Genomic DNA, 25656 nt, shown 5'->3' with positions numbered 1-25656 from the left:
GTTCTCACTTGAAAAAGTCTGAGTGGGGAAGCTCATGTATTGAATGAAGCAATCCTTGATATATAGCAACAGTGAAGAAATACTGCTCTACAAATGATAGCTTGAAGAAGAGCAAATTGCTGGAGAAAAACCAGCTCTCTGATCACTCAGAAGTAGGTGCATAATTTCAGGTTCTCATTCATATTCCTTTAAGAACTTTGTAGGTTGAAATGTGTGGAAGGTGCAATGCTCTGTGCCTTAAAGTACATCTCTTTGTTGTCTCAGATCAGACTAATTTTTGAGGTTGGAAGTTTTCCAAGGTGAGACTTTGCCTTTTACTTCTAATTCAGGTGACTAGTCCTTGCAGCTGCCAGAAATTTCATTTTTATTATGAATTAAACACAACTTTTCTCTCCTTGTATTTAATGTCCAAGTCCTTTCCTCAAGAACACTTTCAGGTTTAGATAGAGAAATTGGATTTTTATGACATCAGCTGAGCAGAAATTTTGTATTTTTATAATTTTAACTAGCTCTGTCATCATATAGAAGTTTTCTGTGGGCTGCATTATTGAAGAAAAAAATCAGGGTTTATTTGGAAAACCCTGACTTAGGTTTAAAGGGTGGTTTTACTTCCCATTAAAAAGATGTGTTGCTGTGAAAATACCATTGTTTTAAGTCCCATGGATCATTGCACAAAGATGAAAATGAACTTAAGTGCTCGGCTGAAAAATTGCTTTCTCGGTATGGTGATACTCAGATGTGTAGCCCAGACAGGCTTATGAGACAATCACATAGAATGAAAATCTTGTTATCCCATTTCTTTCTTGATTAGATAGAATCAAACTCTGTGGTAAAGAGTTTCCAAGGAGAACAAAAAGTGGTGGTTTACCTTAGTTCATTTAATGCATTCTAGCCCTGAATGTCCATAATTGAGCAGATGTAGGTCTTGTCCTGATAAAATCTACTTATGGAATCTGTAAATAATAATCTGTTGGCTTTCCTCAGGAAAACTTTGGTAACAAGTATGTTTTCTCTTTTTTTTTCCTTTAGTCCTAGTTGTACATGTGTAGCTTAAGGATGCCTCTTGTTAAATATAGTTTTGTTCAAAGCTCTTTTTTTATGAGTTGTTTTCAAAACTTTAAGATATGCCCGTAGTGGGAACTACAAAAATACAAGGAAGTTATTGATTGATTTGATTTTATACTGTGGATTTATTCCCTAAAGGCACAGTGAAGTCCATAGACTTAAGACTTTTGGTGGATTTTTTGCCTTGATGTAGACTGTTAGCAGACATTTACACCAATGGTTCCCCAAGTAGCACTTGTGATTCTTTCTTTTGCAAGGGACTGGACAAAAGGTTTTTTTGAAGGTCAGCTTCTGTTTGTTGTTAAAAGCAAGATTACAAGTGTAACCAAATGTAGGGCTTGGTTTATATATTTTCATCTTCTAAGAGAGTATAGCTTCTTGTGACTTCAGAATTGGAGGAAGAATCATGTTAGAAGACAAAGCTGTAAAAGCCATGATCTCTGCAGGTTATGACCATGAGAATGAGGCTATTGTTTGCAGACAGTCTCATTACTCTGGGCCAAATTCAAACTGTAAACTGTTTAAATTTGCTGGTTTTATCTAGAAGGAAATAAATATTCATATGAATTGAGGGTTCAGCCCATCATGCTTTCTGCATACAATCTGAGCGTGGGCTTTTAGGCTGTTGTTCTTGAATTAGAAATTCAAATATGGGTAATTTTAAATTGTTCTGACTTGTGCTTAGTTTTAAAGAAATTAAAGTGCTTTTTGCTTAAGCACTATGTTGTGGTGTGGAGATTGGGAGTGTAATGACAAGATCTATAATAATTTTTTAGGTGACAGTAATGTAAAGGAGAATACTTGCTGTTAAAGGACTTTTTACTTGTCTTTGTGTCTTCAGGCAGGGATCAGAGTGGCAGCTTAATTTCTCTCTGAAAAATAAGAATTTTTAGTACAGGATTTATTTGTTTTATGTTGTTATCCTGTGTGTGGTATGTTTTGTTGTGTGGATACAAAACTAAATTCTGACTGCACTTTTTGTTGCTGTATAAACATTTTATTATTAATACAGGACCTGTTTCTGTTTAAGCAGTGTGTATATTTATATACATTGAATGTGGAGAACAGCATGAATTGCCTTTTGCCCATTTGCATTCTTTGAATTTTTTCTTAGGAAGCAAACCAGAAATACATAATAGCTTGGTATGCAAAGGGAAGTATACTAACATAGTGGAAGGAAAGACATTCAGAAACATGCCTTCCTTTTGGAGAAAGCCATTCTTCCCAGTATTGTGCTAGAGCCTCCCTTTGAACAAAGCCACTTCTACAGTATCTGTAATTCCTGCATGCAAATTTAAACTTCTCAGAAGATTCTTTAAAAGGCATTTTGTACAGTATCTGTTATATCATGACACTTAATGTCCTCTGTGGTAATGTGGGAAGCTGTGATAGAGTGAGGGATGTGGGAACCAGACCACTTGATTCTTATTCTTTCCTCTGTCCCCTGTTGCACTGAAATGTCTTCCTTTATTTTGCCTGCACACCATTCCCAATTATGAACATCATGATCTCAGCAGGTTCCATCTGTGTTATTACAATTAAATATACTTAGTAGCTACTCTTTAATATCAGTAAAATGAGGTACTTAAGGGATACTGCCTGATGTGTTTGGATCTTAAAATTTTTCCTGTAGTCTTGTTAAGTGCCAGATCAACTTCAGTTCCTGAACATGCAGCATTCCCACACCCTCCTGTAGCGCCAGCCAAAGTCTGTGTTTTACCAAAGTATTGCTTCATGTCTCATCCAGAAATTATGTAATTCCTCAGCTCCTGCTTTCCTGTTTTAGTCTAGCCTGTATGCAGTGATACTCTGGGATGTAGCGCATGGACATTCCTGTTCTTGTTTCCTCCTAATGGATCCCAGTGTCTGTAAGTCCATGGCATGTCATTTAAATGAAAGGCCTGTGTGGCCATCTGCATGAATGAAGATACTGCACATGATGTATAGAATGCTGTGGATTCTGCAAGTGTTAAAAACCTTTCTTGTCCTTCATATTTAGTCAGTTAAATTTGTGTTAATTGAATTCCTGTCTTGCTCTAGTCCTTTCATCAGATGCATCAAGAATTTTGCTTTCTCTGTGATAGAGTTAGCTTATACTGCATTTGAGAAGTAAGTTCTAAATGGTCCTCATAATGGATTGTTAAAACTGTGAAGAGAAGCTGTCAAACTCTTGATTGGCTGTTCTGTCAGAAAACAATAGCAATGTGTCAAAACTATGGACACCATCCCAGGCAAGAATTTTGTGTTATTCCAAAGGGCTCTTTCTAAAGCCATTTACCATTGTAGTAATACCTAAAGCAGCTTTTAAGCAGACAGAATACCCCTCTTAAAATGAAATATGATGCTCCAGGGTGGTTGTAAAATAAAATGCTGTTTCTGGTTCAAGTCACATGTAATAGATCATGGCGGTTAAAGCTCTTTGTTGGTAGAATGAATCAGTATTGACTGCCTGGTTACTCTTGTGGGTCATTACCTTGTCAGTTAATTGGAAAGCTTGTGAGGGGCTTCTCTGTGACAGTGTTTTGTGGTAGAAGAAAACAACCTGGGAATAAATGTAGTTAAAAGCAGTTTGTAGTTGGTAACAATGGCTGGTTCGTACACGGTTTTGATTGCTGTGTGTGCATTCTGTGATGGGCTAATCTTTGCAAGGGGTAAGGGCTTCCTCTGGTATCACTCTGAAGGCTAACAGGGATTTGAAACGGAATATTACTGTGAAATCCGTGCCATAAATAAAACAAATCCACTTTGTTTTGTCTGTGTGAATGCTGCATCTGTAACAGAAGGATCTTTAGATTTGAGTCTCTGGTTAATCCAGCTATCACTAGCTTGGGTCAAATTAATTGCTTACTAATGATATCCTTTATTGATATAGGTCAGATTAATATAAAATTCATTAAAATGGAATTTTAATTGTAGTTCCACAAAATTATTTTAAAACTGTAGTTTTGCTGTCATTGAAGTGGCAGCATTTGATTCCTTATTTATTTTTCAGTGACTTGTTAAAGACTCATGAAAAATAAATCTGAATATAGAGAGAATGTTTTTTCCCACTCAGCACCTGGTCCTGAAAGTCTGCATGTGTTTGTGCATCCTTGTTAGCAATGCAGATCTGACAACTCGGTCCTAGTTTGCTGTGCTGTTTTGGATGCATTGCTTCAAAAGAGGTTAAAAATTGATCTCTCTTCCTGTTAGCTGTGTGAATTATGCAGAGCAGTGAAATGTATGAACTTGGTGGGGGCTTTCTGTGAGGCAAGGAAACAGATGAGAGGAAGAGCGCATGGAAGATATTTGTTAGAGTTGCCATCTATATACTGTTGTTCTTCTGGCTAAAACTGCACTTTACATTTTATTATGGCCTGGGTCTTTAAAGTTGAATTTTATGAGGCATTTTCAGTACAATTGGGTCAGTCACCCAGTATTCATTCAATTACACACTGCAGCCTTGCTGCTGCCCCTTGACATCTGTACACAAAGCCCATCTTTTTTTTACATAACCTGATGAGCTCAGATGCCAATTGTGGGAGATGCTGAAAGTGCTCCAAAGCATAAGAAAAGTGGCTAAATAGTTCATTCTGTCTGGCATGCCCAGAGGCAAGCAGGGAGCTGATAACGGCATCATTACACCAGCAATACTTTGTGTTTTGCACATATATTGCTGTAGAAAAGGGAGGAATTTGAGACTCTGTGAGAAATGTCATTAAACACTTTTACATAGGTAGGCAGCTGCGTTTCTGTTTGTTCCATTGCACAGGCGCTGGGGTGGTAATGAGGTGACAGGCCTGGCTGGGCTGTAGATAGAAAAGATGTGTGCTTCTTGAAGCAGGGTATTAGGGACAGCAATGCAAATAGATGCCTCATTAATGTGATTAAAAAATACTCTGAATTCTGCCTCTGAGGCTGTTTCACTCCTGTGTGCAGTTGGGCAAGATGGTCCAACCAGCCTTTCTCTAAGTGATCAATAGGTGTTTGCAACTCCAACTTCTCATGCTTTGGGATTCATGCTCATGAAAATGCTGACTCTTGGAACTAGGACTCAGTAACTGCTGTGCTTGGAAAATAAGGGCAGGTTCTCAAAAGAAACGGAAATGCATAGAAAAGAGAAATGTATAAGCAGCAGAAGCTGCGTGCATGTCAAAAGAGGCACTTAGTCATAGTGTGCTTTCTAAATAACATCAGCTTTTGTTTCTTCCACCTGTAAAATGAATACAGCACTGCCTTGTCATGGAGGAGTATCACTGAAATAAATCCAGTGATGTCTCTGGTATGTTTGGATATTTCAATGCCTAACACTAGAGAAAAGCACAGAAATATATCATTAGCTCTTATTTGGGAAAAATAGTAACAGTAGGTCATGAAAGAGAGTTTTTATAACACAGGCATGAGGAAAAATTGAGATGCTGCTAATGGAGAGTGCTGACTATCACATACACATAACTGAGGTGTTTGACAGAAAAGAAAATAGTGTGTGATAAAGTAATTGAACGTTGTATAAAAAGTGTACACCTCCTAAGTCAGAGAGAGTAGAGTATTAAAGTGGCAAAAATAACCTCTCTCCTAACCCCTGATGTTTGATTTGACTTGGATTTGGGCATTCTTGTTAAAAATGTAAATGGTGGATTTATTTATGACAACCAAAGGCACAAGTTTACTTTAGTTTTGGTAATATAAAAGTAGGAAACCTACATGCTTATAATATTTGGAAGAAAACCTTGAATTTTTTTCATATAAGCATGGGTGATGCCTCAATTTCAGCCCACTGTTGCATCAATTTGGTACGAATATTTGGTAGGTTTTTATGACTCTAAAGAAACTGAGTACTGATATTTCATGTAAAATTACTGTGAGAACAAGTGACTGTGCTTGAACTTTTTCTGGTAGAGTTGAAAACTGGGTTGTAAGAGGATAGTAAACTGCCAGTTCTTTGTGTCAGAAATGCCTTTGTGTTAGGTTTTTAGATAATAGTTTTGCAAAACACCAGTCCTGGACATTGCTGGGAACTTCTAAGTTTGCTTTAGGTATTATGATTACACAAATAATCATAATTGTGTTTCAAAGGGTAAGTAAAATCTGTGTACTTGTTAATAAAGAACTGTAAAGGTGATGTTGGTTAGTCATTAGCAGCTCTGAAATGAAGCACAGTTTTTTTCTTGATATTGACTCTGTTGTCTTTGTATGAGTCAGCTTAACACTTTATTTCCATATGAAAATGTGTCTTGTGTAGCAGGCCATGTTGAGCAGAGGTTAAGTTTTTTATTTAATTTATTTTATTTTAATTTCTTTTAGCCTTCAGGAGAAGGAGCAATTGTTCAACATGTCCATTAAAGAAACTACTGCCAAAGTAAGTACATGTTTTTAGTTCTTCAGAATATTTACAGAAGCAGATCATAGCATGCATATTGTCTTTGTTTTAGGAATTTGGTTTTGTGGTGCTCCTTCTAAGAAGATTTTGCAGATAACTATTTTTAAGTATACACTGAAAAGCCCTCCCCAACTTTTTGTCTGAATAGACCACATGGATTATAATTTTTCAGGAAGCATTTTTCTTCTTTCTCCGCTTTTTTACCAGTGATCAGATCTCTATTCAGGAACACGCTCCTCAGTTTCATGGAATCATGGTCATAACTGAATGTTTCAGCTCTTAAAATTCTTAATAAGAATGTCTTACTTTCCTCTCTAACTGTTTTTGTTGGTGTGAAGAGAAGAGCATAAATGAAGTACCTCGTTTCCCCACCATTTCACTAATAATTTAGCTAGCAATCTCATTTTCATATCTTTTAAAAATACAAAGAAAAGTGATATAGCATATTTAGCATTATTTTTGTTCTTTTATCTTTCTTATTTCATGGGCTCCTTTCAAGAAGTAGAACACTAAAGTTTTATTTCAGAATGACCCAGTTGCTCCATGAATGCTCTAGAAAAAGAAAGACCCATTTACTCTAGCTAATTCACATAGATCTATATGAAACAGGAAGTGAAAAATATTTGAGTTTTGATTAATAATGAATTTATACTCTAAATAAACGTATTTTTCACATTTTCTCTAATAACAGTCACCTAAATCAGTAAAACTTTTATCCTTCATCATGTGTTTTTCCTAATCATCTTGACCAACACTTCCACTGTGCACTGTTAAAAAGATAATTTGAAGACTGCATCTCACAACCACTCCTTCCTTCTCTTCCACTTTATTTTGAGCTCATTTTCTCTATTCCTTGCATATACCCACATCTTGGGAAAATTAATACCGACTATAACGATGATTTCCTCTGCATTTTTAAATGACTATGAATAAAGTATCAAGGAAATTATTGTAACTGACCTACAGCTCATCTGCTAAAATGAATGAGACATTCAGTAGCTCAAAGTGATGTTTCAAGTGCTGTTTCAAACTATTTGCAAGCTAAAACACAAGGTATGGAATTTGCCTTTTCCCCAGAAAATGTCTCATGAGGTTTTATTTTATCACCATAATATCCAGAGACATTTTCAAAGCAGTTGAAGTATTGGGTAACAATAGAGAAGTCTGTGAGGTAAGATTTCACAGCTTGGGTTCTTTTTTTTCTTTAAATTTTCAATAGATAAAATACTATTTTAATTTTATTCCATTCCTATGTGATGATTTTTATTTGTTATAGAAGATAAATAGGAAGTATGTAGTGATACTTCTCCAAATAATTTCATATCATCTCATTCTATTATTTTCATCTCAAAATAAATAGAGCTGGTCTTTTAAACCTTTTTATTGTATGGGGAAAACATTCCTTTGTCAAAGGTCTAGCCTTTTTCCCTGTGACACTGGCATTTGTATGGCCTTTTCTGCCTCATCTCTCTTGTTTTCAGCTGTGGCTGCAAAAGCTAAATTCTGCCTGCTAATGAAGGGAGTGCTGCCCCTTATTCACCACCTCCCTTCAGAAATTACTATCTGCTTTCAGTAATGGCAACATTGTGCTGTGTGGGGGACCAGGCAGACTGTTCCTTCCTTTAGGCAGTGTTAGCAGAATTTGTTTATCTTTTACAAGGTGCTGTTTTAAAGAAATATGAAGGTTACTTAAAACTTGTTTTCTCTTGAGATGATTGGAGAGTCAATTCCAGTGCTTTACTTGCTGTCCTTGTCCCTGTTTTTGCTGCTTTAGATTAACATCATAAGCTGGAAAGATGGAAGAGGATGACAATGGGCAAACTTGCCTTTGATATTTTGCTGGTTTTCATCTTGATTCCGCATATCTTTTCTAACCAGATTCCTACTGGTTTTAGATAGACTGCTTTTTTGAGCAACATTTCAGTCTGAATGCAGATTTGTAAGGTGTATTCCTAAACAAGAGCCTTTTTAAAAAAAAAGAAATCTGCTTTAAAAAACCTCAGAAACCACTGAAGAGGATTTAAAAATAAATACAGTAATACTTGTCTGCAAAAACACAGCTGAAACTGAAAGAGAGTTGTTTTAGACTTTGAGCTTGTTGGTCTGTGGGTCACAGCAGAGCTGGTCACTGAGAACAGGGAAAGGGCATTGCTGGGGCCACAGGCCCCTGCAGTAAGGCTGGTTAGAGAAGGATGGTGTTCCCTGGAAGCCCAGGACACTGGCTCTGTGAATGTTCACCGTTTTTGTTAGCCAAGAAATAACCTTTCCTTAGTGTCTGAATAAGTAATGAGTAATGGGATCTGTTATGAAGATACAATAATTAAAAAAAATGAAAAGAATTGGAGCTTATAGAGTAGACCTGATGTAACGCGGAAGCAGTGCCATTAGTTCAGGGGATATTACTTTGTCTTTCCCACTTGCTCATTTTGTTTTGTTGAACTATGCCATATGATAGGTCTGAAGATTAATGTTGTTCATTTATCTACAGAATACATGTGACATAGATACAAGGAGAGGCCCAGCAACCTACTTATCTCATGTTCCAGAAGAATCATCTCCGAGTTGGAGGGGCTGCCTTTCTGCCTCTGGTCTCTGCATTTTGGTCCATTAATAAAGAGTGCCAGCAAGCTTTGTTCTGAAAGTGGGGCTTACAAAGTGGACAGTTCTCACTAGAAACTGATTAAACATCCCACCTTATTTTGCATAATTGCCAAACAGCTGTCTAGTGATAATGACTTTAACTTATTACCAGCATGGGATATATTCATGCAATTTTCCTGGAGCTGGAAGATTCCCCATCTAATTGCAATTCACTGAGCCATTCAGTGCCCCTAAAGAGAGGGTACTGCTTGGAAAGAAGTCATTAAAAACTTTCAGATTTATTTTGGAGATGGGAGACAGAAATGGCCTTTGGGTTTTTTAGGCACATTTATTCAACTCTGACAGGTTTGGGGTTTTAAAAACATTTAAACTGAATTAGCTGGTGAGTCACTTAGAAGGGGGTGCTGAAACAAATTTAACTATCTGGGAATTAAAAAATTATAGTAGGTGCAGAAGCTATATGTGTTTTTAAATTAATAGGATGACTCTGAAGTTTTTACAAGTTAACAGTTACTTCTTGGAGAATAGTTCTGTTGACTCAAAAAAAATTACCCATTTATAGTTAACAGATAACCTCAGTAAAGCAAGAGGGTGTTATTAATTTTAAAAGGATTTAAAGCTAGTGTTATGTATGAATTAGTATCATTTAATTGTACAAACAATTAAACCATTAGAACTATAAAGTGTTGCTCTTTAAAAAGTGAAGTGATAACTGGGCCTCTGTTAGTAAGCATGGCACTTATTTTTGAGGAAGGAAAAGTAAAAGTGAAGGAAGGCAGGGAAACTTCTCTCTGGAGATTTTCTTTCACATGACATCATTTCAGAACTGGCCTGGGCCTATCTTGGCTATTGCTTTAGTTTTGGTTCCAATGAATGCAATGTTTTCTTAAGTGTCAGCTACTGTTTTAAGAAAGTGTTTGGCATCTGCTTCCAGAACAAGGGATTGGTCTTAGTTTAGCGAAGGGTTTTTGTTTGCTTATTTTGCTGTCTTTCCAAAATGATGCAATATGGAGTAAACCCCAACGTTTTTGAATATGTGGGACTTGGCTAAATTTTGCATGCTGCATAAGCTCCTTCTGAGGAGGCAATGTACACTGAAATGTAAAATACAGAAACAGCTGAATTTCCTTTATATTTTTTTCTCTATTTTTTTTCTCTCCATGTTTTCAATACCAAACTGTATTGATTGTAGAAGGACCTCCAATTAAAAAGGTAAAAAAGAGAACAAGAGAAAGTCAGAAACCTGAACCCTAGTCATGTGTGTCCTGATGTTAAACAAATTAGAGTATCAAGCTGATAGAGCCTTGTTTGTTGCCTGTGTGAAAAATAAGGCTGCTTTGCCTTTTTTCAGTTAAAATGCAGAGCACGGTATATTTTTTATAAAAATCAGTGCACATTGTACGTTATGGAATTTTAATCTCCAAATACTGGTTTACTTCTGCTCTGCTTCAGGCATGATTATTACTGCTGAAATTGTGCAGAATTTGTAAGATTGCCATTCTTCTGTGTGCAGCCTCAGTACGTAGTAGTGAAACATGTCCTCTCTCATGCAGGTAGCTAATGCTAATACCATTCTCTATTTTAAAAATAGAATGTGCAGCACAGCCTGGACATTTTGATTCAATGTTGGGTGTTTCTGTAAAGACATCACTTTTTATTACGCTTTTTTACCTTGCTGCAGGATGTTATGTCATGTCTGTTAGCCGAGAACGTTTGAAGCCCCATTTCAACTGCCTTATACTTTTACATGAATGAATTCTATATCATGGCTGTCTGCCTCAATTTAGGTTTGCACGAGTCAGAAACTCTGCAGTACTTTGAGGAGGAAAGTGAATGATATTGAGACTCAGCTACCAGCTCTACTTGAAGCCAAAATGCTGGCTGTTTCAGGTAAGTTTTAAGTGATGAGAAGGATTAACAGTGTTAAGGAGTATATTAGAGTGGTTATTGACCTCTTCATAACAGACTTGTTAGGGAAAGTTGTTCATGTGCTTGAGTAGATCCCTTGAAGTCATGACCAGCCTAGCAGAACTAAACTATGGCTATGCCATGCCTTGTGTAAGGTACTTCAGCTCCCTCTCCACAGTTTGGAACTACTGACACAGCTGATGCTGTGAGGTAGACCATTAACATGCAAAACATATGGTATTTTTCCATAGGTGAAATTGATGTATAATCATCAGTAGCTGTTCCAGGACTCCTCAAGTTACATTCTTAGAGCTCTCTAGCTAAGTTGTAAATGTATCATTACTACAAGTCTGGCTTTAAATGACACTTTAAAACGGAATACAATAATTGGCAGCTTCTGCTGTTCAGATCATTAAACAACTAATGTTGGCAGCAAAAGAGCACTTTCATCCTTGGAGCACTCATGCATATTATTTACAACCAGTAAAACACTAAAATGTGATTACGGAGTGTGATACATAACAGCCTCACATGCCACTTGCTTGGAATTGCTGCACTGTTCACCAAGGAAAAAAGACAAATCACAGTCCTTTCTTTTACGTTGGAAGAGGTGGGTTTTCTAATTCAGCAAATGTTTCAGTAGGGGTCTCTCTGCTAAACACCTGCCTCAGAGAGGAAGCTGAGTAGAAGGGAATGTGGACTTGAGTACAAGGAGTTTTCCAGTGTTACACCAAGTAAAGAAAGGGTAAAGGGTTTTTCATACATGCCAAGATGAGATGTAGCTCTCCATATGTGATTTACCTTTTCAATTATATACAAGAATCTATATTGCACACACAAATTATTTTAAAATGAAACCTTGGGCAGTCATATGTTTTGTTTGCCAGAAGTGGAAAATGTCAGGCTTGAGCAAAGTCTTAAAGGAAGCTAAAGCGCAGATCATGTATTGGTGCTGAGCATGCTCAATTTCCTTTCTTCTCATAATACCTTTTTAAAATGGAAATCCTCTTTATTTTTCTCTCAACCTTTAAGAGGTAAACCAGGCAATCATCCTTCTCTACCTTTAGACTGTTTAAATGTAGGTGACTTTCTGACTTTCAGAAAAGGGGTTTTATGGCTTGGGAACAAAACAGCCCATAAGCTGGACATGCAGTAGGAACTACAGACTACGTGTAGGAAGCAGTTGGCCAGAAAAGCTGTATCTCAGTCTGACACTTGGAGAGAGTGAATGACAACTTGAGGATCATTTCCAAAACATTCATAACAGCATTTTATACTTGTTAGCTCTTAAAAGAGGTTGGTTGTTTCATGAATGAATTCCGAAGTCAATTTAATGCTTCTCTTTCTATAAACTGGTTTTTACAATTGTTTGACTGCCTTTCTATGCTTTTTAAGAAGTATCAGTGCAATTTCTTTGTACTTATAAAAGGACTTTCTTTTTTTACTTCAGGGAATTTTAATGACTCTGAGTGGTACAGTCCTAATTTGTTACTAAGGCAAAATTCTGCATGGCATGGTTAAAAATCAAGGACAAAAGGTAATTTGGTGACAGTGGATACTGTAATTTCTTTACCTCATCGTAAGATACAGATAAATTTAGTCATTGTAGTGGCACTTGTTTATGTAAAATGCAGAGTTGTATACAGAGGACAAGGGGAGATACAAGAAAAAAAAGAAAATTATTTCTCTGAAGACCTGAAAGTAAAAAAGAAAAAAATATCTGAAAACACCAGAACTAGTCTTAGAGCATGAGGTGAATATAATTTGAAAAGCCAAGATACAGAGTGAGTTGCAGCTGGCTAGCAGAGAAGCAAATCGGGAAGAAAAGATTTGATAAATGCAGAAGAAGAGGAAGGAAGAGATAAAAATATGTTATCTTTTGGGGATTTTTTTAACTTTATAAGGCAAAACCAGTGAATAGTGGATAATGGAGAAGATTAAATTGCTTTAGTTTCTGTGTATTCCTGTGTTAGGAGTAAATGAATGACACCTCTTAAGGAAGGCATAGTTAAGAAGCAGGTCTAAATACTGGCTAAGATTTAAGCAAGGTACTTTGTGCATATTCCCTGATCTCTCAGACAACAATGTTAATGAACAGCCTGGGTATACTCAGTTGTTAGGAGTTAAAATAATGTTGACTTGGGTAATATGCAATTATTTAAGGACAGTCTTGGAACAGCATGAAGTTCAGAAAGAATTATTGTTTGCGTATGTAAATATGCAGTAATAATAAAGTTCAGTGGTCATATTTACAGGTTTTCATTTAGTCTGGGAACAACAGGAAGGATTAAATGTCTGTTACTTCTTCTTATGTAGCAGTTAGATAATTCATTCAGACAGTTTCTTCAGTGGAATTTTGATGGATGTGAGCTTTCTTGTGGGAAAAAGAAAAGAAGCCCATACTTACATGTTCAAGAGGTATTTCTAACAGTTACAATTCAGAACCTTTATATCAACACCTCAACCTCACTTACATCTCATTGGCCTGTTGGGACAAATAACTAATAGTTAATGCTCTGGAGATGCTAGTCCAGAATTTTCCTCCAGAGATAATTAGAAGGATCCTATATTGTTCCAGTTATTAAGTCAGTCGCTTTAGGTAATTATATGTAACAAGTACTCCTGATGTCATGAAATATTACTGTTGATATGCACATTTGTAAATTCTCATTGATGAACTGTTATAGTTTAGCATCTAGTAGGTCTTTCTTTAATTATAAAAAAAACCCACTTTTATGTATGTGCTTAGAAACCTGCATGTGATTTTTCTAACAGCTGCTTCTTACAGTGGCTCTTAACATGCTCATAAAACTTTGTAGTCAGTTGTAGGAAGAATGTGACAGTACGTGATACTCTGTTCTTTCTTTCAGTATCATGTTACTATTTTGCATGAAACTTTTCTAGGGAATAAATTTCAGATTAAATAATTTGAAGCTGGTAAGAAAATTCAAATAAGATGATGTTTAAGCAAGTGTGAACATAACTGTAGAAATACTGTTGAAACTTATTTTCATACTTTGAGCTGTTTTATACGAGAGGAATTAATAAGAAATGGTGTGTTTCTGTTGTTTCCTTAGTGAGAAAATAATTTGGGAATAGGAGGGAAGATGCAAACTAAAATGAATTTTTAGTCCTGTTTCATCTCTTTCCTATACTTGAATAAAAGAAGTTTATGGAGGTGCATTTTACAATGTTTTCATAGAGTCTTTGAGAGCTTTTTTTCCTCTCGAGAATGCATATTAGCATGGAACTAGATAGCCAGAAGGTGAATTAATGGGAAGCTAAGGAGACATGAATGAAATACTAAGTTTATTATGTAGTTATCCATGAGCTGCATGTTCTTAACTTTGTTTTTGACAACACAGATTAGATCCAAACAGAAGTTAGAGTGAGGTGACTTGAAGTCTGAAAATATTTCAGTTGTCTATACCAGTAAGAGACCATGTGTCATGGTCCTATAAATATCATTACCTCTATTTCATTAAGTACTGGCAAGTGGGAGCTGCTTGGAAATGATGTTGTGGGAGGATTTCCAGCAGTACAATAAGGTTTGTTTCCTTATGTCAATGTAAAACATAGTTTTATAAACAAAATGACATAAATACAAGGTAGCATATTTCACAAAGCTTAATTTTAGGGCTCTTGCCTCTGGCTGCTCTTTGATGCTCATTTAGGGCAAATTCTGCATGGATCCAACTGTAACAAAAAGAGAACCCAGCTTTCCAGCTTTGGTGCTAAGTATTCCTGTTGGGATTGGGTATGTTAGAGAGGAGACCAGAGCCATCAGGCTAGAAGATGCCAGTGCAGGCGGAAGTACATTTTCAGCCATCCATCTGTGGTTTATGTTAATGTGGATGCCTCATTTTCATGCTCCTTCTGTAGTCTGTCATTTCATTCAGAAACACGAGTGGACACATAGTTCTTGGTATGATGTTGAGTTCTTCCCCAGATGTGCCACACACAGCTCTTAATTTGTCTTTCATTGGAAGGTAGTGGTGTTCCTGGTTTCTTCAGCTTTTCTGTTTCTGAGAATTGAGGTAATGTTTGAGGTAATGGTTGCAGAACTTGCCTAGCCTTAGAGGCAAAAATAGCAATGTTTCCTTGTGCCTTCTCTTGAAGGTTCAGTTTTGTGATGATTTGGAGTCCAACAGAGGGCTGCATCTTTTCAGGTGACACAGCTGGTTCCACACTTTCATATGCCTGATTCCAGCAGCAGCCTGGGTTGATGGATCAGAGGCGTATTGAGATTAATTCTACTTCATGACTGCAGTGTCTGGTTCCAGCATTCAATGCTGTGTATGGTCATGTCTTCCCACAACACTCACTTTATACTCCATGAAATAAAATTTGCCAGCATGTGTTGGTGCAAGCAGTGTACTTTTTGGCACACCTGTTAACTCATTTGAAAAATAATGCCAGTGAGTCCCCCAAACCAACTCCCAAATGGTCCCTCAGACGTCAGACAGCTCTGTGTTGTGGTTTGTCCCCAGCCAGAAGTGATGCTTGCCAGCCACAGACCAGTGCCATCCCATTTCCAGGCAGCTATTGGTCCCTCCCAGCCAACTTCACCCAGTTTATTTGCTGAGTATGGTGTTCTGTAGTATGGAATATCCCTTTGTCCAGTTTGGATCAGCTGTCCTGGCTGTGCTTCTTCCCAGCTTCTGGTGTACTTGCTTGCAGAGCATGGGAAATTGAGATGTCCTTGATTTTAGGCTAAGAACCTCTCAGGAGCAACTAAAAACATCAATGTGTTACCAACATTATTCTCTGCCTAAATCCAAACCACAGCCACTAAGAAGAAATTAACTCTATCCCAGCTGAAACCAGGACATGATGCTTTTTGTCTTTTTAATCTCATTTTCAAGTCAGACTGCTGGATGTTACTGGCTTTCAGTGAACTTCAAGGGTAATTCATTTAGCTGAAGTTCCAGCATGACATGTGACCAGACAGCAGAAAATCTTTTCTTCTGTTGGAGAAGTCAGTCATGAGACAACTTACTCTCTTTTACTCCTCTTACCTAAGCAGCTATCCCTGGAGCAGGAGAGAAGGTCAAATTATCTCTTTGGCACCTTCTTTTCTGTGGTTTTGTGCTCAAAGGAGACATGTTGGGTGTGAAGGGAAGGTGCTATCTCCCTGTAGAAAGGCTGTTCTGTGGTCTGGAGTGCATGAAAGAAAACACTTGTGGAAGGGGACAATGATGTCTCTCCCTCCATTGTTAATACTGATTTGAAATGTTATTACTTTGGGGTTTATATATTTGGGCTCCTCACTGCCCCCCCCCCCCTTTTTTTTTTTTAATTATTCCTGGGTTATTCCATGGTGACTGATTCAGTCCAGGTACAAGAGGCACTCTGTGACTGAGAATTGCTCCTCCAAATGTATGTCTGTGGGGTCTCTCACCTTTTTCTAGCTGACATTTACCTTTCAGAATTATATCAATCATGTACTTGTGTTATGCTTCATAAAAGCATTGACATGTGTTATTGCTTAAAAACAATAATTGCAATTCAAATGTGCTGGATTTCTGTAAAATGTTTCAGGAGATGGTAGACTGTCCCTAATTTGCAGTTTATTTTCTCAGAGGTGTAAACACACTGGCAGTCCTTCTAGAATCTTACATTTCTGTCATGTTTTTAGCTTTTTCCCTTTCCTTTGTGTGTAGGTGAATGATATTTATTTTCTTCAATTTCTTTTGTGGTGTTGAAATCACTTTGTATCCTCATTAATCACAGGATGGAATGTTTTCAGCCTTGAATTCCAGTACCATTGATAAATACTATGGTGGCAAATGCCTTAAGCTAAAATGCAAATTTTCACTTATGAATTATTAAAGGTAGTGCTGTAAGTATATGAAGAATTAATTTATAGATAATGATAAAGAATGACCAGTCTATTCCTTGTTACATTTAGGCTAGTGTCAAATAGATATGCTTTATTATTAATGAGAAAAAATGACTCCTTTGTTTGTACTACAATGAATATATTTTCAGTGGGACTTAGACTTCTCTCTCTGCTTCAAGTATAAATAATGGTAGCTATGAATGTATATAACTTCTGCCATACATTTGAGAAAAAGTGTGACTAAAAAATTTGTGGACCCTTAACTTTGTCATATATTTTGAAGGGAGAAATATTTAATAATGTTTAATTAATAATATATTTTTTGTTTTTTTGTAAAATCGCACAGATTTCAAGCTGTATTTTTAATCAATTTGTTGCTGACCAATAGTATCAAAATAATATTTTACTTAATTGCTTAATGGGCAACAGTCTGCCCAATACAGTAAAATCTGACAACAAGGTGTTTTAATGGGCATGAGTTTGTGGCATGTAACTAAGTCTATAGAAAATATATTTGATGTGCAGAGTACCATTTAGCTGTAACCATACAAGTAAAATTTTAAGAATAGGGGAAATATACTAATGTTTACACTAAATAAAAGCAATTCTATAGCTACTTTCTGCCTGGAGATTTTTAAAAATTTTTACTAGTTTTCCTGTGTGGGTTGTTGTGCTTGATTTGGCTGGTATTTTTGGCATTCACATCAAGCTGCTGGAGCTTACCTGATGTCACTTTCTGTAGAGAATGAAGGATGCATGGGAGGAGAGAGCCCCAGAGGGTGAGATTCAGGAGGAAGATTTAACTTTTTTTGTTGCTGTCTTTTGAGATAATGGTAATGTTCAGTCCCTCAAAGTGAAGTGTACATACTCAGTTCCTCATGATAGTGCATTGCAAGCACATTGCCTGTTCAGAGCACTGGGTACTGCAAGTTTGCTGCCCCAGTTTTTACCCAGCGTGTTTATATGGACATGGATGCAGTGGCTAAAATTACACATCTGTAGCAAGCATCACTGCGAGACCGGAGGAAAGATGAGAAAAGTGGCATCTTGCTCTTCAGTCACTGTCACAGAATCTCTGCCCCATGTCCTGGTTTAGATCAGAATCTCAGCTTTGGTCTTAGACTATTAATTCCTTAGCTTTGTTTTCTCTGTACATATTTTCTGAGCGAGCAGTCCTATTGGCTGCATGATTTTTGAGTTTCCTGGGAAGAGTTAGACTGACTTAGCTAATATCAGCCAACCAGAACTCTCTCACTGGTACAGCTGTGTAAAACATAGCTCCAAGTGGTTGACAAAGTAATAGTTACTGTGTTCACTTAGGCAAACTAATTATTAAATTATCAAAAAGGGGAATTTTAACATTTTGAGAGCATCAGCAGAATAAAATATCTTGACATATGTCTTCAGAATGTTTGTGTGACATCCAATGTGACATCTCAACAACAAAAACAACAAACCACCACAAAACAACAAGAGCAAAAAACCAGCCCAGGAGGGCATGTTTTTCAATGCTGGCAGCTATGGATTATATATTAATTTTTTAATCAACCTTCTTATGGCATGCAGAAAGCAGTTGCTTTCGTTACTGGGACTGAGGTCAGAGCTCACTGATAATTGTACTTGTGAGGCCTGAGTTTTTTAATGCTCTTCTGAATTTTCACTGCAGACTTACAGACATTTTTACTGTCATAGGAAGCTGCAGCAGGTAGGGTGTCTTTTGCTTTTGGGTTTGTATCTGGTGCTGTTTCCTTATAGCCTCAGTTTCGATATAAACTTCTCCTCTGGGAATTCAGATCCATTCAGTATATATAAAACTTTCATATGCAATATCATACCTTTTTCCTTGCTGTCCTCTGAAATGTAACAGCAGGCTCCAGATTCTAATGAAGATTTTCTCACCTTCATGTTTTATTAAGGCTCCTATGCTTTGATGCTTGGGATGAGTTCAGGTGAATAAAGGACTCAAGTCTTGTTGCCTTAGAAGCATCTGAATATTTGCCATTTTTACAGTGATTTTGTCTTGCTTATTTTGCTGCTTTGTTTTGCCCATTTGGAAACATGACAAATTAGGGTAATAACATTTGTGCTGTTGTTTCCTAGTAAAGCTCTGTTAAGCCATGTGATCCTACAATTTGTAAAGCATGTTTATAGTTATTTAATTGTAATTGTAAGACAGAAGTGGCAAATAGGGTTTTAACTGGGAATTAGAAATGAAGGTTTTTCGGCCTGATAAAAAGAAACAAGAAAATGTCACCTTTAAATGAGGAAGAGGTTGAATGGAACTATCATAGCCTCTAGACTAAAGAAACCACCAAAAAAGCAAATGTAAAGCAAGACTGTCATGCTTAGCAATGCTCAGTCTTCAAACCTGACTTATTTGATAAAGAATTTTCCAAAATTTTGGTAAGTGCAAGCCTCCCTTTGTCACACCTGCCCTCATACAGCCACTTGAGTTTGCAACAGAGCCTTTGCTCCAGGAGAATGGCTGTAGGTGTTTGGTGGAAGTGATCCTGTTAGTTCTGGCATTCTGGAGGAATGGAACCTCTCCTGGCAGCTGCTGGTGGTGGTTTGCCATCTTCTGACCAGTGTAAACACTTGCATCCTGTTATTGCTTCCTTGTCTTGAAGAAACTGAACAGCAGCCAAATGGTTCCATTTTTAAGGCTTTGTGACCCACACTTTGACTCCAGGTCAAAAAGATGTAATGCCATAATTCAGGATATTCTGATGTGGATTTGATTGTTTGGATTGTATGTTAATATTTGAAAATAAACTTTTCAATGGATCTGTTGTGTCTAAGCAACAGTGTATATTGTGTAAACAAAAACTTCTTACATCTGAATAATGCTGGTGGTATTATAAAGTGATTTTAGGAGTCTAAAGTAATTACACATACTTCAGAAGCTGATGAGACATTTGTGTGACTGGATTTGTTTTACGTTAATATTTGCTTCAAGGCTGAATCTTATAAGTGCCTTTACTTACTGCATACCTTTACTTATTAGATCATATCACCAAATTTTTGGTAATTTAGGATGATATCATAGCTTAAGTCTTGCTGAAGATCTTCTAAAGATCTTCTGTCATGCTAAAGATCTTCTTTCTTTTATTGGGCAATTCTATATGGAAATTATTTTTATCAAGAATTCTTTAGATTAAAGTGTGGTGGTGGTGTTTAGTTTTTTTGTGTGTATTTTTTGGTTTGTTTTTTTTTTCCCCAGCCAAGTATCTCAATCATTAAAATGATTCTGGTACAGTTACATAAATGTAGCATTGTTACTCTACTGCTATTTAAAGTAATTTAATGACTGAGTGTCTCACTGTCCTTTTCTATTTATTACAAAAGACTTCTTTGCAAAGTAAGGAAACATTCCTCTCCAGCTGCTTATAAAAATGGTTTTCAGAACAGTTAAGTGGATAAATGTTACTAGGCTATGCTTTAAACCACTGGGGAGTTGAACTTTTTACTCTGAATCCTTGTCCAAAGGAAGCAGACATTTTTAAAAGCTCTGGAACAGTGTGAGCTGATGCTGCCAAGGTGTTCTGCCTGTCTGTGATGTTTCATGCTTCAGGGAGAGCCAGAAGCAGATGGTTGTGACTTCTGAATGTGTCCTGTGAGAAGAACATCTCCCCATGGTCTTTGCTTGAGGTGCAGGCCATTTAAGAAATGCAATGTGCCATTCATAAACAACCTTCTGGTGCTTGTTACGAAAACCGGCACAGGGCTACTTTGTTCAGGGAGGAAATACTTCAAGGTCCAGCAGGTTGATGGCCTCTATTTCAAATGTTCTGTGCGTTGAGGGGTCCTCCAAAAGAAGAAAATGGTGCCGTAGATCACACTGCAGCAATCATTGAATTACAGTATGACATTATTTGAAGTGCAAACCCTTAGGAACAGGTTTCCTGAAAAAATAAAAATTCTATCAATAATTAAAGAAACTATCATTTCTGTGTGTGTCAGGTTAAATCAGCTACAATTATTATTCTTGTAATATTAATAATATGGATGCTTGCAAAGCAGTTTTTCTTTTTTTCCCCCTTTCAATTGATGTTGGGAAGTATAATTGCCTAATTTCTCAGGATTGCTATGTAAGCTACTGATGTTGCAAGTGTCTGCCTCAATGTCTTTTTCCTTTTTCTTCCCCTGCCCCCACAAAACATGCAGGAAGTAATTTCGGCACCGCAAAGGATCTTGCAGAAGAAATAAGATCATTAACATCTGAGAAAGAGGGGCTGGAAGGACTTCTCAATGAACTGTTGGTTCTGAGTGCCAGAAATACGCGAAAATTAGAGAGAATTAAAGATGATTACACCAGACTGAAACAAGAACTTGAACAAGGAGAGACTGCCTTTGGTGAGTAGTTTACAGATTGTTACAGCTTTTTGCTCAGACCTGAGATGTGCTGAGTTTGATGAATCATTCCACATTTCACAGAACATACTGATTGTTCTGAGGAAAGTTTGACAATGACCTAGAGAAGCAGTGTGTTCAATATCCACCCATCCTTCCTCTGGTGTTGGGGGAGGCCGTGAGGAGCAAGGGATACCCCAGCAATATACAACTTTTTGAATTCTGTCTTAGACCAGTTCTCAAAACCTTTCTTTTCTAAGCCCATTTTTATCACAGTGATGATGGCACTGTGCACGTGTTTCCATACAGAGGAACATGTAGTCCTTATGCAGAAGTAGTGTCTGGCTGTGACAATAGGAACCTGTTTAGTATATAAAACTAAATGTTTAGTACATGCATATATAACACATTTGGTGATGGGTGTGAATGTATGAGATGAAAGAGATTCCTGATTCTGAAAGCAAGAGTTCTCATAGTAAATGTGTGTTTGAGGGGGAGTTTAAACAAGTTGCCAAGTGCTGTTCTCACACAACTGTGAGCAGTGTGCTTGGGTTGTAGTGTCATGGTGGAATTGGGGAGGTTGTCTGCGATTACTGGGAAAGCTGCTGGCAAATTATCAAATGGCAAAGTCATTCCTAGACTTGACTTACTTTCTTGCCTGCTGTACTCCTGAAGTTGAAGCAGATAAAATGGCCTTGCTGCTTGCTTAAATGAAAAGGCTCAGTAATATTTGATTGACTACAAATGTACAGTTACTATAATTATTTCCAAACTAAATGCAATCCTGAGAGCTACTTTAAAGCTTTAGGATTTTAAAATGTCTTTCCTTTTTCAGGATCTTATGAGCAGTAGGTTGGGTGAAGATAGGAAAGTGCCTCTGTTTTAGAAGCATATGAAGTTTCTTCATAGGCAAGTGGATAGGTGGAGCTATCTTAGAAACAAAAAGATTTGTAGGCAGCTGGATACATCTAAGGCAATATTTTGAAAATGCAATGAATAATGTATATGCACACACACTTCTAGACAAGAACTTGCTTTTTTAGAATCTAGATAAAATTTTAAAAAATGATTCCTCAAATTTAGTGCATTGTGATACCAACCCAGAAATGCACATTAGGCAATGCTTCTTTCCTTGGATTTTCAAGAGAGTTAAAAAGGATTCTGACCTTCTAATCAGCCCATTTTGTTTCTCTTTTATTTTAGGACAATTAAACTTCCTACAGTACGTACATTCTCATTTGTGCTTTAATTTAGCAGGATTTTAAATCAAGCCTGTGCAAGATGCTTGCTGAAGCAACAGAAATGTTATAAGTTCATAGACTCTTTTTTTTTCCCTTTTACATTTATACAGCTGAAAGGAGATTCCTTCTTTACCTAACCTCTAGTGTCCCACTATTTGTGACAGTAAATTTCAAAATACTGGGTGTTTACTCTGTAGATTTTCTTTTAATTTACTGTGATTCTGCAGGCATAAGGAAAATTTTATTCACAAAATTAATATAACACAATATTTATTATTGTGTTAAAATAAAATGCAGATACTAGTCGGAGATACATAAATCTGAACCTGACATCTTCCCTCTCCATCATCCCTGCCCCCTTTACATGTGATCAATCCTATTTTCGCCTTTAAAAAATGAAAATATTTGAGGACACTGGCATGAGTTTGATACCAACACATTTATCTGAATGTAAGCCTTCAGATGCTCTCTGGAAAATAGTATGAAGATGGTGTCTTGAGGAAAAGAGGCCACCTTTACGGAACAGTGTTATTTTGCACAGCGCTTCTATGTTTAGAGAATAAAGCAAAAAGAATCGGAATACAATTCTGTTGCCATTTGTTTTTGCAGTTGTTTGAAAGAACTGGAGGTAATTGTGTTGGCTTTGTCTGCACTGTGAAAGGTGTGATTTGAGTTGGGGTAGCTGACCTGACTTACTTCACAGCCTTAGGCCTGATGTTTCATTTATGCCAATAAAATCGGTGTTGCTGCAGAGAAAGGCAGTTCTGCCTTTTCTTCTGTGTTCCTGCCCAACCTGTGCACTCGGTTAGGGTTAGGTCCTATACATGTCTATTTCTATGTCATCTGGCACTTGAATTGTTGTTTTGTGCCTGTGAGCTTCTTGAAAACTTTTAATTTTTTGTTTTACTGAACATAATACTATTTTCTATGGAAAATATTAGACAAAAAAATGTAAATGCTAAAATTTGTGTGTATGTTTGTCTTTATCTTGTATATAAATTGGTCACCTATTTTTTATTTCATTAATAATTGTTGGTTTCTCACAGTAATGCGGCTATAAGGAAGCAGACGTCAAGGGAAGAGACTTAATCACACAATAATCAGAGCTGGAATTTTAAATAGGACACATCATTAGCATGTTAATGAATTTTCTCACTCTGTGCCAGCTGCCCAAATATAAAAGATACTGCAGATGTAGTGCAAAAATCAGGCTTGGCTTACTGCACTAAGAGCTGTCAGTGCTCTCTATGAAGGAAATTTGACAAAAAATCCTTTCGTATTTTTAGAGATGCTAAAAAATATGCTTTTCATGTTGGATAATAGAAGCATTGACAAGTAATGGTATGTATTAGCATTTTAGGATGAATAGTACTAACTTGCCCTTTAGACATTGACTTTCTTCTGAGGCTGTCAAAACGCTGCTATAAAAATGATCAACTTTTATTGCCATTTTACAGATAGGAAAGCCAGAGACTTATAGATCATGTAATTCTACCTGAAATAGTGGTGAAACAGTTTCCCAGCTGATGGTCTAGCATCAGTCCTGATTGAATCAATCTCTTGTAATAAACATGTGAAACCAAGTGGTGCTGTGATTCTGTGTGAGCTTTATACTCTTATGGACTGCAGCTGAAGACGTGACAGTTCTGGGGAAATCACTGAAGGTCTTGTGCTTGATCAATGAGCAGACCTGTCTTACAAAGTCAGAAGGGTCTGTTATGGCATAGAAGAGAACTGCATTACAGCCCAAAACAACCAAACTTGTGTTCCAGACAAGTGAAGCTTAATTACTTGCCTGTCTGCCAAACTGTTGGATTGTGCTTATAAATCCCAGCTTGGGTTGATTGGCATTTGTAACCCAGGGCTGGAAATGAAACCTACTCTCTTGTTGTGGTTTCCTCATCACCAGTACTGATGGGCAAGTTTTTCTGTCTCGTCTGCTGAGTTCTTTTCCTGGCTGCTCTCAGTCTTTTTCTGCCCCAATTACACTTTTGGGAAAGCACCTCCTGTAAGTAATGTATGTACACACACAGCTAGGGGACACCTTGCTTCCCGAGCTAATTGCTAGGTTCTGCTTGCCAAGTCGTGTTAAGTAGAATTTCTATACTGCATTAATTTCTGGAGGAAATATAAAATAAAGGCTTTGTGCACACACAAGTAGCTTTTTAACCCTTTTAAAAACACCAAACCCCAAGCTACTTTGGGTTTGAAGGCTGATATTCCAGTCTCTGCTCAACTCTTGTTTCCATCCTTGACTTTTATTGTCTTAGAAATTGCTTGTGTAAGTCCTAAACCTTTTACCAGTCTACTTGTACAGTAAAGCTTTCTGGAATTGAACAGATACATTTTTTAAACAACAAATTAGATGTAGCAGAGGGGTTTCTTGGGAAGCTGAAAATTTCTGTCACACTCAGTTTTACTTTCTTTTGTTTAATACACACACTCTGCATGCTTGCACAGAATATCTCACAGTGTTTTGTCCTTTTAACAGAAGAAAAACCTATCAGAGTTAATTTTTTTAATCTGCTTTTTAAAAATAAAATAAACCCCAATGTTTTGGCTTTAGAATACTAATTAAGAATAAAATGTGTTCCAAATGTACTTTGAAGAATAATAAAAATTTACTATTTTTATACTAATTTTTGAAAAAGCTGAAAATTTGACTGTTGTGAAGGATGCAATTAATTAGTCTAAAACTTAATATTGTGTGGACAGCAGAAACCACTAGTGGTGCTGCTTAATGTAATACTCACTATTGTATACTGAAATATTTATGAAAAGAAGGTTCCATGCTTCATATACAATCGTATAGGATGTGATTTATCAAAGTATTAATGACCATTTGCTACAAAGCAGTTTTATTCAATTTCAAAGACATTTTTATAAAGATGCAACACAGAAACTCTTACAATAGAAACACATGCAGTGTACTTTGCACTGGGAAGCCTACCTTTTTTGTTTGTTTAAATATTTGTTTTTAATGATAGCTGCAATACAAAAGCTTCTCTATTTTTCTTCGTAACTGGTCTTTGGAATACTATTTGAAGACGCCTAAAGATTATTAACAATTTTACACCATTTTTAATTGTTGCAAAAAATACCAACTAAGTATGACATAAACCCATGTGCCTGTGACATAATCAGAATGATTCCATGTTTTATTTACTGATTTTTCAGGTGGTGATTTCAATGTTCTTCCTCAGTGCTTAGTTTTACTTCACCAAATAGACCTTCCATATTGTTTCTGTAGTTCATCCTCTGTCTGGGTGATTATCTGATTCTAAACTGAA

The 25656-nt window shown here is 36.8% G+C and overlaps 1 protein-coding gene across 8 annotated transcripts in view; it reads left to right on the top strand.

The window, feature by feature from the left end:
• Positions 1-25656, top strand: part of DISC1 (DISC1 scaffold protein) — a 189059-nt gene that overhangs the window by 71659 nt on the left and 91744 nt on the right. For all 8 annotated transcript variants that reach the window (XR_010997384.1, XR_010997385.1, XR_010997383.1 and 5 more), the window contains 3 exons: positions 6349-6403; positions 10813-10915; positions 20940-21128. Coding sequence is in view for 5 of the 8 variants with exons in the window: in XM_068185075.1 (XP_068041176.1) it covers positions 6349-6403; positions 10813-10915; positions 20940-21128 (347 nt within the window). In the remaining 3 variants the exon portion in view is untranslated. The remainder of the gene's footprint in view (positions 1-6348; positions 6404-10812; positions 10916-20939; positions 21129-25656) is intronic.

Source organism: Anomalospiza imberbis, chromosome 3, assembly GCF_031753505.1.
Source record: "Anomalospiza imberbis isolate Cuckoo-Finch-1a 21T00152 chromosome 3, ASM3175350v1, whole genome shotgun sequence".
NCBI lineage: Eukaryota > Metazoa > Chordata > Aves > Passeriformes > Viduidae > Anomalospiza > Anomalospiza imberbis.
This window is presented reverse-complemented; position numbering and strand designations above follow the sequence as displayed.